Source organism: Eurypyga helias, unplaced genomic scaffold (assembly GCF_000690775.1).
Source record: "Eurypyga helias isolate BGI_N326 unplaced genomic scaffold, ASM69077v1 scaffold43014, whole genome shotgun sequence".
Lineage (NCBI taxonomy): Eukaryota > Metazoa > Chordata > Aves > Eurypygiformes > Eurypygidae > Eurypyga > Eurypyga helias.
The window spans coordinates 1-12474 of NW_010246334.1; the positions used below are offsets into that span (position 1 = coordinate 1).

Sequence of the window (12474 nt, forward strand, 5' to 3'; positions counted from 1 at the left end):
CCCTTCCACTCTGTGCATCTGTGAAAGTGGCTGCGTGGGTCTCATAGACCCCTTTTACCTCCAATTTCTGTGGTAGCTGAAGATTCAAGTACTTGGTCAACCTGCCATCTAAGCACATGTACAATGTGATTAGCATTTGGGCAGAAATCCGCAAGAAACAGCGTACCGTTGGTGCCAGCAGAGGCAGTGGACTGCAAAATGCAGAGGAGAGGTGCTGAACTTTTTGCTGTCCTGAGGCAATATCACTCAAGTGCTGTTGAGTTGCTTCGATACCTTGCAGCTATTGGAAGTTATTGAAACAAGCAGACAAGATGTTATTGACCTAAGGAAAAATTAGGGTCTGTAATAGGGAACTTGTTACAGTTAAGCATCAGTGTTGGTGCTACTTCAACTGTCATTTTGAGGCCTAAAGTATGTTTATGCCTGAATAACGTGGTTATTCTCAGGTGACCTAAGAAACTGAAAGCTGTTTGTTTGACGTGCCTTTCCATGTAGGACTGTTATTGGCCGTTTCAGGTGTTATCTGATACGCTCTCTGGCATATGAAGGACTCGCATTACTATATGCAGCTGCTTTGCTGTGACTGTGGGATTTCCCAGCCAAACCAAATCTAAACAATTTCTGTAACATTCTCACCAGTGTTACTCTGGGAAGCATGAGAAGTGCCTGCTCTGTTCCTGTTGCAGCCCTTAATGTGTATATGGCGGAGTACTTATTGGATGGATTATCCTACATTTCTCTGACCTTAGGTGATATTGTGGGAAAACACAGCTGATCAGGACGTTCAATTTATGCACTGAAACACTGTATTAAAGGCAGAGGGGTGGTGAAGAGCTCTGTAGCCTGGAGCTTCCCATTAGGCTGGTGGGGAGATACTGCTTCAAGCATACATTGTTGTACCTTAGTAAAAGCTCATCTTGATAAGCAATAACTCCGCATGCCTTTGGGGCAGTAATTAGGAGGCACTTTAGCTCTTGTCTAGCCTTTAGACAAATGATGCAAGGACAGGAAGAGCCTTGCCCTTTTTCTTACCAGTCTGTCTATGTGTGGGGGTTAGGTGTCTAGTTCCAGGCTACAGTTTCTCTGGTGGCAAAACCGGTTTAAGAAGTTCTGCCCTGATTGTTTCACTGTTTTCTCTTCTGTGCCAGTGCTGGCCACAAAAGGATCTAGTTTGCTAATCCAATTAAAACTAAGCTGATTGGGAAAACCAAAACAAAACCAACAAGCAATCCATATGGGGATGGGAGGGCTTATTTTTGAGTTTTTGGTAATTAGAGTGGTGTCAGCCCTTCCCCTGTGCCCCTGTTCCCAGCAGTGTAATAGGTGCAGCTACACAGAAAAATTGATGGTATATCGCAAGAGGAGAAATGGCCGGCTGAGGAGAGGGAAACCCCTTCTTCAGGTTATTTTGTTGATGTAGAATTTGTTGCTATAACTATACCCATGGTGACTGACTTCTCATTTATATCCACTCCTTGTTTGGAACCAATAAGAAGCTTCTCAAATCCTGCAGAGTCTGTAACTATTAACTCTCTCTTATGTGAAGTGTCTTAACGTAGCCATCAAGAAACACTCATGTCTAAATGGGGATAGCAATTCTTGTGTTTCTAGCTGTGAATTTGGGTTGTACAATGGAAAAGGAGAGGAGTTAAACACCAACCTTCCCAGCAAAAAGCCTTTTATGCAAGACTGAGTTTTAGCTTTCTCATTTAGTAACTGGTCTAAACACTGAGTTTTATGACCACAGACGTATTGGTCACCCGACTGCCGTTTTCCCCATGTACCGTGCTTGACTGGCACATTCTGCCCAAATAAAGATTGAACTTCTTTGTCATTTCAGAAGAGGAAGGAGTTCAGCACTTGCACAGTCAAGTGATGAAAACAGATATGTTGGGAAGAGCTGCTGATGTTGTGATAATCATCTCAATATTGTGTTTTCAAGGACCTGATTGTTTTGATATTTTTCAGAAGTACTGGCTCAGCTTTGTATGAGTCTTCATCTCAAAATTCCCTTACTGTAGAGACTGCCTGAGCTCAAGGAATCTTCTTGTGGAAGGTTAATACTGAGCAAATTCAAACATGGAATGAATGATCAGAGTGAAGAAACTTGCTTCTCACAGCTGAATATAAAAATCTCTGGTATGTGTAACTGTGCTATGGGAACTCAAACCTATTAAGCACTGAAGTTCTGCATTGATGGGGGGAGAGATGTCTTCATAGGATAGGCCAGTGCAGTGCAATGCAGTATGGTTTTCTATGGTCTCCTTAATGGGAAATAATCCCAATATGATGGTCATAGTGGTGTATTAAGTTTAATTGCCTCATGAATACGGTTCTCTGGATTCAGTGTAGAAGTTAGAAATAAAAATACAGGTTGTTTTAAAAAAAAAAGAAGTCTTGAAAGGAGCTTGAACTTCATAATTAATATATCATGTAAAGAGTTGTCTCTAGCTCCTAACTGAAAATAAACATGCTGCTCTTAAGATTGTCCACTGCTATGGGGGCTACTTCCCACATGGGTTTGCCACAGTTGCAGTCCAGATAAATAGGAAAAACAAGACATCATGCTGCATTTCCTTGCTCAATGTATTTAGTTTATAGGTACCAACAAAGACCAATGAAGAGCAAACAACAGAGTTTAGAGATTAATACTGGGGAGGGGGTGAGGGTTGAGGTTCCCAAGGAGACGTGAAAAGATAGGAGTAAATAGGTTATTACAGAATTTTTATTGACTTTGGGGATAGCCTCAGCTCTGGTAATAGAGTTAATAGTAAAAGTAGGAGTTGAAACAGAAAGGGAGGGAAGGATTGAGCTTTTCAAAGGGTCTGAGGGCTGAATGTCACCACTGTATTATGTAAATGGCATACCAAGACAAAGATCAGAAAGAGGGGGAAAAAGGACCTATAAGAGAGAGAGAGAGGCTGAAGTCTAAAAATTCATAAACAAGTTTCCTGAAAAAGAGGTTTTTAGAGTTGAAATCAAGCATACTAAATAATCAAGAAAAATGTGACATTAGTGATTGTCAGAAGTCAAGGAGGATAGGAAGGGATGAAGGGAACTCAGGCCAGAGAAGGAAAGGTCATGTCTTGCATTCTCTCTTGCCTTGAAAAAGCTGGGCTGCAAAACTGGGAAACTAGCAGCATCTTCTCACCGAGGCCTTGGTGAGAAAAGATGAAGGGAAAGGCTAATAAAGATAGCATTCAAACTAATGCTAAGGATTATATCAGTAAGAGTGTCTCGGCATCTTTATGAGAAGATGGGATTAGCCATCAGAAAGACAAAATGTGGGTTTTTTTGACACATACAGCCTTGCTTCTGGAAAAAGGTGATGCCCAGGAAGGCATTTAGGGAGGAGGAAGCAGTGGAATGGGAGATGGAAAGTCAGGCTGTGCCAGGGAGGCGTGGGTGGAGGCAGACCGTAGTGGCAGTTAGTCCTGTGTTGTACATGCACATGTGAACGTAACACAGACTGCTTTGGCCATGAGCGTTACCTGGTAAGACTTGCTCAGCAGTTAGATTTGCTTTGTATGCATGGAGAAGCACTGACATTTGGTGTCCTTAAATTCCCTCTTGTGTCTGGATTTATTTGTCATGCTGCCTGATGCACACGGTTAATTGTGTTTATGTTGATTGTAATCAACGGTTAACTAAGTTCTTGGCAAGTTCAGGGACAGCCACGTCCCTGGAACTATCATTAAGTGACACAAGAGATTGAAATCATAGCTGAGGTGGCTTCCTTGACCTTGCTTTGATTGACGTTTCACTGGATACAGCTGGATAGCTGCTTCTGTCATTCTCTCCTCTTTGCACTTCACAGGTAGGTGTGTAGGTTTGCTTTGGGTACAGAAAAGAGAGCGCTACCAAGAAGCAGATGCTTTCATGCACTTCCTACTGGAAAGATTTTGCAGATATTGTTGATTTTTTTTTTTTTTTTTTTTGCTCTCACAAATCACAGAAGGCAGGCTTTTGGTTCTTCTACTTTGGAACAGGTGTGTGAGGAACCAAAAGGCTTAAAGAGGTGCTTTATTTGCTTCTTGTACAAGAAGTAATGATTACTAGTAGAAAGCCAGCAGGAAACTTTGAGGTAGGACTGGGAAATGCTTTCTATGGCTGTGGGAATTCCCTTGACTTTTCCGCCGTAGAGGCAGACCCTTCTCTCCCCTTATATTGAAAGGGACACAGGTGTAGAGTGGAGAATCAAAAGCCTCTTGATTCACTTCTCTTAGCAACACCTTCCTGATAACTACGGAATGCAGAATTTTGCCGTTTAGTGCAAGATGGAGTGGGAGCTGAATTGACGTCCTTGGAAATAAGGAGTTATCTCTTTACTCCTTTTTTCATGCCATGCTTCCCAGAAGGCTGCAGGGAGGATAAAGGGCTTTTGGGTGCTGTGCTGCAGTTGGTATGTTGGCTAGGGCTTCGTGAAACCCAATGCGCGGTTTCGACAGAGGAGGCACAACTGTTGGCAGGTTCTGGTGACCACGGCAGGCCTCCGCGGGAGTTATTCTAAGAACACAACATATGATCACGTTACTGTGGGACACTTTACATGGCTCTAAAAAATGAACCATCGGATGGTTTATGACAGCTCTGCCTGTCCTGGCCAAGTGAGGAGCGCTAGTCTTCGCTGACCCTAACAGCCAGGGTTGTGAAGCAAAGAGGGAGCGCTCCAGAGGCTGCAAACCTACAGGCTTCCAGCTGCATAATACTTACTTACATCTAACTTTTACTAAGAAAACCAAAAAATATTTAAATCTTGCTTCTCTTGCAGTTTCAATTCATGGTAATTTAATAGTCTTGTTGCAGTTGACTGGGCCTGGCAATTTGCATAGTTCTATATTTAGTAATCCCTGCGATGTTAATGTCTTTGTAGAAGGATCTTTTTAGGGGGTTGGTGTGGTGTGGTTTTTTTTTTTCCTGGCAGTATCTTTATTAGCTTAAATCCTGACACCTTTTTGGTTTTCCCTGGTTCTGTGGGGACACACTTCGGGAAGAGGAAGGCCATATGAGAGGTGGTGGCAAGTGAATTCTAAAACCAGAAATTTTGAGGATCCACATCTGAATGCTTTCTCCAGAGAGTTTCTTTGAGAGAATTTCTATGCTAGCTTCTGCTATGTGCAATTTGTACAACAGTTTTCCCTCCGGTGAAAGCACACTCCCTGAGAGTGCTCTGCAATTTTTGCTGATGTTGTCAAAGGCAAACCGTTAAAAACACTTAAACACCTCCCACTTTTTCAGACTCAACTACAGTTCATTGCCTCGTCTCAGCTTCCCTTGTTTTATTCTCTGTAATGCTCAGTCCCTCCTAATTCCTTGGAGTTGCTGGGTGGTGCAGGAGGTTGGAGTCACTGTGTAAAGGTTTCTTTCTGCCCGTCCTTGCTTTTTAGTTTTTTCCCTCAGGTGCTTCTTCTCGCTCCTCCTCTGCTCATTCGTGGGTTCCTGGTGTTCTGCAGTCCGTGATGGGCATTGATGGACTGTTGTTTTCGTCCATGCTGGAGATGGCTGGAACTGACTGTGAGTGGCACGGCACTGTTCATGGCATCCTCTCACGCAGATTACCCCGGTAGCCTTCTGCCACTGAAACAGAACAGTGCTCTGTCAGACTGCTCAGTCTGTATCGTTTCTTGACTTTCATGGAAACAACAAAATTAATTTTGCTCCAAAACGTTAATTATATCTGGTTGAGAACCCATTGAAATTAGTTTTGCACAAGTGACCCATATTTGACCCAGTGTCTGGAGGGTTTCCACGGGTTCAACTCGTCAGCGTAGCCCAATATGCACAGTTTAAAAGTTTGCTTAAAATTACCCACATCCACTTCTTCTCCAGGCTAATTTTTCCTCTTTTTTCCAATAACTCATTCCCCTTGCCCCTCAAAGGGTCCTCTTGATGTACATAATTTTTTTTTTAATTTTTAATAGCTTATGGGGTTTAAGCACCTTGTTTTGTTCTGCACATTTCCCACTTCTGATGTGTGTCAAACTGTCCTCCTGAAATTTTGTATATGCCAGCATCTGTATGAGAAAAATCCCTTCTGTTCTTTCTTACCTTTCAACTTGGTTCCATGTCCAACAGATGGAGGCTTTGACAGTCATAAATATTATTCTTGGCACTAGAAAAAGGTGGTGTAGGTATGTGTTGCTAGTATTTGGTCTTGGCTTTGTAAAAATGGTTACATTGACTGGAAAAGCAGACCAGGTGGAAGGTAGCGTAACAGCATCTGCTCCCATCAGACTCTCCTGGGCATGCCACCATGCTGTGCTGAAACTGTGGGAACTGAAGAGATCAGGGGTTACGTGCTGGGCATTGTGGTTTTGGCCCAGAAATAGCGCCTAGTTTGTGTATAGAGGAGCTGGAGCTGTTTTCTCAGCTACAGACCTGATTCTTCTTCCAGGGGAAAAAGGAGAGCTTCTATAATGGCTGTTAGGAAAAGGTTAAGATCTGTAAATGTCATGTGCTTTCCCATCCCTGTGTGTGCTTTGACTGGGTTTCGTGAACATGACCTAAACGCAGTCATGGACACTTATATTCTTCTGTTTCAAAAACAGACGGAACGAGGAGCTCTGTCAGCCCTTCCCTAAGAGCTGAGTCTTTAGCACAGAGCCCTTCCTTGCATTCACTTTTTTCAGGGTTGAGTTAAAGAAGAGTTTAAAATAAAAACAAGTGACAACTTTTTCATGTGATATTGAACAAATGGCATAAATATTGTGTCTTTTTTCACTGCTTGCTTCCTTGATGTCTGTGATGTCCTAATGTAAATTCTCCTTTCAGCCCATAAACTTTCCATAGAAGAGGGGTTATAATTTTGTTATGAATAAACTTCACAAGAGCTGTGGCTTTGCTTCCCAGTTTATTCCTGCTTCATTCCTCAAACACTTGCAGTCATATAAGATGTCTCACAGCCTTGTACTTCCCACTCCCAACGTTTTATTGAGGTGCTGTATTGTTACTGGTGCGGTCACCACAAAATGTATTATTTTGCAGACCCTGCTCTTCCTGTCATGTTTTCTGCCTTGAATCAGCCTAGAGTTCAGATGTGTAATTGCTGCTTTTCTGTTTCTGCTTTTCATTCCTCCATCTCCAAGAAGGGAATAAAATCTGTGTGTCTGCTTAGATTTGATACATGGGAGCCAGCGTACGGAACCTGCATGGTGTGCCTCATGTCTTGGTGTCTGGTCTCCAACAGTACTGTGGTGCTAGCAGTGCATCGGGTCTAAGCTTGCTTTTCCTGTTCACTGCTGAAGTTGTCAGTAGCTCAGCCTTCTATGCTTCTCTTAATGATTTTTAAATCCTGGACCTGAGTCTTCTGCAGTTTCCTGCTCTCATTCCAAGCAATTTCAAATTATGTACCAGTGACTCTGTAGCTTCACGTTTCGTTAGTCATTTAATTCATGTTCATAGAATCACAGAATGATTTGGGTTGGAAGGGACCTTAAAGATCATCCAGTTCCAACCCCCCTGCCATGGGCAGGGACACCTTCCACTAGGTCAGGTTGCTCCAAGCCTCATCCAGCCTGGCCTTGAAGATGCCCAGGGACGGGGCATCCACAGCTTCTCTGGGCAACCAGTTCCAGTGCCTCACCACTCTCTTCATGGTGCTGTGAAGTTTCCCTCATCTCTCACCATAACCATCTTTTCTTTGCATCTCTTCCCTGGCCTCTCTTCTCACATTGAACATAACCTCACTGTTTCATCTCTTACAATCAAGGTGTAAAACCTGTCTTTGGCCTGCAATGTATGCTTGTTCCACAATCAGACAAGGGTTCCTTCACCTCTCCCAACCAGTGCCCCGTTTTCATGTTTATGGGAGCTCCCCATAACATTCCACAAAACTAAGCTTCTTTCTTTATATCTCCTCCGAAGAATGCTCCTTTTTTGGGATGCCTGCAAGAGCCTGAAAACTTTTCTTTTTATTTCACTGTATCCTGTCACACTGACAACTTCTGTGGAATGATTTCCATGTTCTTCACCATGGTTGTTTGTTTTCTTGTACTTAGATTCACAGAATGACGAGCTCATTCAGGTTGGAAGGGATTCACGTTGTCTAGGCTGGCCCTACTGCTCAAGCAGTGCCAGCTATAGCAGGTTGTCCAAGATTGGATTCAGTCAGGTTTTGAGTATCTCCAAGAATGTAATCTCTCTGGGAAGCTTGTGCTGGTGTTTGACCTCCAGTACAGTAAAAAAGTTTGGGCTTTTTTCTTTTTTTTCCTCCGTTCATTGGTTCTTAGAGGAGGCTGGCTCCCTCTTCTTCATTGTTTCCTGTCAGGTATTTATATGCATTGATAAAACTCCCCCCAAGTCTTCTCCATGCTGAACAGTCCCAGCTCTCTCAGCCTCTCCTCATATGAAAGAAAATCCAGTCCCGTAATAATTTTTCTGGACCTTTTGCGGGACTCGCTCCAGTAAGTCCACATCTTTCTCGTGCCGAGTAGCCCAGAACTGGATACAGTCCTCCAAATGTTGCCTCAGCAGTGCTGAGGAGAGAGGAAGGACCACCTCCCTGGACCTGTTGGCAACAATCTTCCTAAGGCAGCCTGGGATACTGTTGGCTGCCCTTGCCACGAGAGTGTTTTGCTGGCGCATTGTCAGCTCATTGTCAACCGGGACCCCCAAGTCCCTTTGTGCAGAGCTGCTTTCCAGGTGGTCAAACCCCAGCGTATACTGGTGCTTGGAGTTATCTTTCTCTAGGCGCAGGACCTCGCTTTTTTTCTTTGTTGAACTTCATGAGATTCCTGACAGCCTGTTTGTCTAGTTAAGGCCTTTCTGAATGTCAGCATAGCTGTCTGGTGTGTTGGCCACTTCACAGTTTTCTGTCATCTGTGATCTTGCTGAGGGTGTGCTCTGTCCACGTCTTTAATGAAGATGTTGAACAGTATTCGCACCAGTATACCCCGAGAGATTCGCCTCTAACTGGACTTTGTGCCCCTGATTAAAGCCCTCTGAGCCTGTCCATTCAGCCAGTTTTCAGTCCATCTCCTTGTCCACTTATCTAACCCAAATGTTGTCAGGGTGCCTGTAAGGATGTTACAGGAGGCAGTGTCAGAAGCCTTAGTAGGGTCACAATACACAGGGCTCTGTACTCACCTACGAAGATAGTCACCTCTGTAGAAACTGTCAGGTTGTTCAAGTAGGGTTTCCCATGTGTAAATCCATGTGGACTACTTCCTTCATGTATCAGAAAATGGTTTCCAGGATTATATGCTCCATCACCTCCCAGGGATTGAGATGAGGCTGACTGGCCTGTTGCTTCCTGGATCTTCCTTCTTGCATTTCTGAATGTTTTAGGGCACGTGGCTTTCCAAAAAGAAAAACTTCTTTGTACTGGCAATCTTGATCCATGTTTACAGCTTCTACACACTTTGGTAACGTACCTATTAAGCAAAGCATATGATTCTCCTATTTATTGGTATTTTTAAGATAGGCGTGCAAGCTGGGAAATAGAATTTGCAGCCCAAAGTTCTGCTCCTGAAACTCAGATACCACGTTAACCAGTGAGTACCTTTCTAAGACAGAAAACAGTGTGACAGAGTATCACCCCACTGTTGATCTCTACAGATAGATGATTCTGTTGTGCATCTTTTCCCCGCCATCATAGCTTTCTAAACTTGTATTAATAATACAATTAATTAATAATATTGCATTATTTCTCTGTTCCAGGCCGAAATGAGCTGATTGCCCGCTACATTAAGCTGAGAACAGGGAAAACGCGCACAAGGAAACAGGTAAGTGTAAAGTTTTCCCTGTAAACATTAGCTGCTTCGGGCCACTAGTGACGATGAGGGCTTATGAGAACAAAACCCTTGCTGTTTGCTTGTGTTAGTTTCTAGCTTTGCATTAAGAGGTGGTTGTGCTGAGCTGGGTAATAGAATGGTGGGCAAAGTCAGCTCAGACACTTTGCAGTAGGATTGTAATGCTCCCAGCCTCACTGACACCTTTTTCTACTGTTAAACAGTGTGTGATTTTGTTTGGTCTTCTAATAAATGTTTCCATGGACACAGGTAGTCCTCTGTATGACAAGTCTTTGTTCAACCCAGACAGCAATGGTGATTTGAAAATACTTGGCACTTGGGATGAAAAAGGAACCTTTGTAATTTGGGAATGACAGTCCAGGCTATGCTGGACAAAGCAGTGAGCAACCTAGACCTTCTTTGGGTAGGGAGTTGATGGATGACCTCCAGATGTTCTTTCCAACCTAAATTATTCTGTGATGCATTTTGGCCCATATTAGATATGGGGAAGTTCCAAGAGTCCATATATAGTTGCTAGAAATATGGAATATGGGTGGGTTTCCCTTCTCCCAAGAGGAGGCCAAGATGGGGACCAAAGAGATCAGAATTCTCAATCCCTAGATTTAAGGATGGATTCTTTAATTTTGGACGTCTCTGGCTTGATAAAGCCATTTGAGTTGGAAAAGGCCTTAAATAATGCATCTTTGTTGATCCCCCCACCTTGTTTCATGATACTTAAGATATGTTCAGAAAAGCATCTCATTGCTACCTCAATCCCCCAGCCCTAAATAACTCCCTATTGCACAAGTTACCTAGAGCATGTTAACTTCTGGAAGCAGCTCTCAAGTACTCTGGAATGAAGGTGGATTTTGTCTTTCACTGCAGGTGTCTAGTCACATCCAGGTTCTGGCAAGGCGGAAAGCTAGAGAGATCCAAGCCAAGCTCAAGGTAGGATGGGTGTTCTTTCACATATCATGCAGGCTCCCTAAAGTCAACCACTAATCCATTCCCTCTTTGAATAACCTTAAAAAAGGGTGAGATTAGCCACTGAACTAAGATGGGGAGGGAGAGATACTTCCTAGGGAGTGTTGTGCAAGCACTGGTAGTGGTGTAGCTCTGTGATGCCTGAGGCAATTTTATTTAAAGAATAAAGAAACAATAACTTTAAGTTTTATGTGTCTGATTTCTACCTCCAGTTTATGCCACTGGCATCCAAATCTGAAAGATCCTTTGACCTGGGAGTATGCAAAGAGTGTTTACCTGAGAAGGAGGGGTTTATAGTTACAAATGCTGACCAGTAATCAGTCCCTGGTGTTGTGGTGGCCTTAGGAAAGGGTAGCCTTAGAGTTACTGCAGTGCTAGTTCCACCTCTACTAGTGGCAGTGATGTGGAGTCGTCTGTGAGAAAGTGTTCTGAGTTGGCATAACCACCCAGAGGAAGCAATAAAGCTAGCTGGCATGTTCTCAGGTAAAATGGTGCCAACTGACTAGTCTTTGCTTCTTAATTCAGGCCTGATTTGAAGAGGCCTGGGCTAATGAGAGACAAAACGGTTGACTACTTGGCTTGAGCAAATCTGCGTTTTCCTTTCTATAGGAAGAGCTACAAACTGATACCCTTGACATTTATTTCCACTCAGATTTGAAGAAGGGAGATGGTTTATGTGCTCAGACTGAATTGTCAGCAATGTCAAGAAGGTCAAGTTTATGTGTGACAAATGCACGAGAGGGTGTCTCCTCTCAATGTGAGCCACCCAGAAAGGGCTTGCCCAGCAGGATGTGAGGTCTGGTCCTTGCTATCACTGAGACAGCCAGAGGAGGAAGGTACATGCTGACCTTCCTGGTTTGGTATGGCAATAAGTGATCTGGAGGGAAGCGTGTTTGCTTCTCTGATCTTCCATGCTTCGGGTGATGGTGACGACCTGGCAGCCCTGTCCAGCCCTGACTGTTGAGTGGGTGGCTCTTCCTATCGTGCTTCCTCTTGTCTGTCTGGGCAACTGCTCCCTGGGCACCGGGAGAAGTGGCCTGTCTGTGAGTTAACTATCGGCCCTAAGTCTTGACCAGTGCTGAAGTGCACGCATCTCTATTGCAAGCAGTGATTACCTCTCAGTCACAACGGCACCCCCTTCCCCCCCCCATCCCATTTTATAAAATGGTGTTTTGTCTGTGGTTAGCTGGTTGTGTTTCCAGCTGCTCTGATAAAGAGAAGGAGCCTTAAATTACGACTGTCTGATTTAGTGCTTCAAGGTAGGGCTGCCTGAGCTTGGAACCTGTGGTGCTGCTAAGTGGTCAATTCAGGCCGAGGCCTGCTCGAGAGGCAAGTTAGAGCGGGTAGGAAACAACAACTGCTCCAGGGTGTTAAAAGATTTACTGCTGCTTCCATCTGTAACCTTGATTCTGTTCCTTGCATCTCACAGCTCTGGGATTTGACATGATTGAAAAGCCAGTCAGCCAAGCCTGTTTCCACTTAGCACACAGGAGCTGGCCATTTTTGTTCTCGGGGAACTAAGGTGTCTCAGCGAGCTCCCTGGAGCCATTGGTTGTTCTCCTTTTACACCACCCTGGGCCATGCTGTGAGCTCTGCCCAGCTGCCCGCAGTGAACCATTCCCCAGCACCACCGTTCCCTTCTGCCTGCAGAGGCAAGGCCGTGGCACGGGTACAACTCATTCGCTTCTCGCTTCTGCTAGTTATTTTCATAGAGCAAGGAAATGAAATCATAAAAGCTGCTGCCCTTCTTCCCAGTTCCTGC

At 44.1% G+C, this 12474-nt stretch overlaps 1 protein-coding gene across 1 annotated transcript; it reads left to right on the plus strand.

Moving 5' to 3' along the window:
* Window positions 1-5459: 5459 nt before the first annotated feature.
* Window positions 5460-10676, plus strand: LOC104508659 (transcriptional enhancer factor TEF-3-like; the record flags this gene model as incomplete). Its single annotated transcript, XM_010150362.1, has 3 exons — window positions 5460-5514; window positions 9658-9722; window positions 10614-10676. Coding segments are annotated over exons 1-3 (183 nt in total), but the record flags the coding sequence as incomplete, so codon positions are not given.
* Window positions 10677-12474: the final 1798 nt, after the last annotated feature.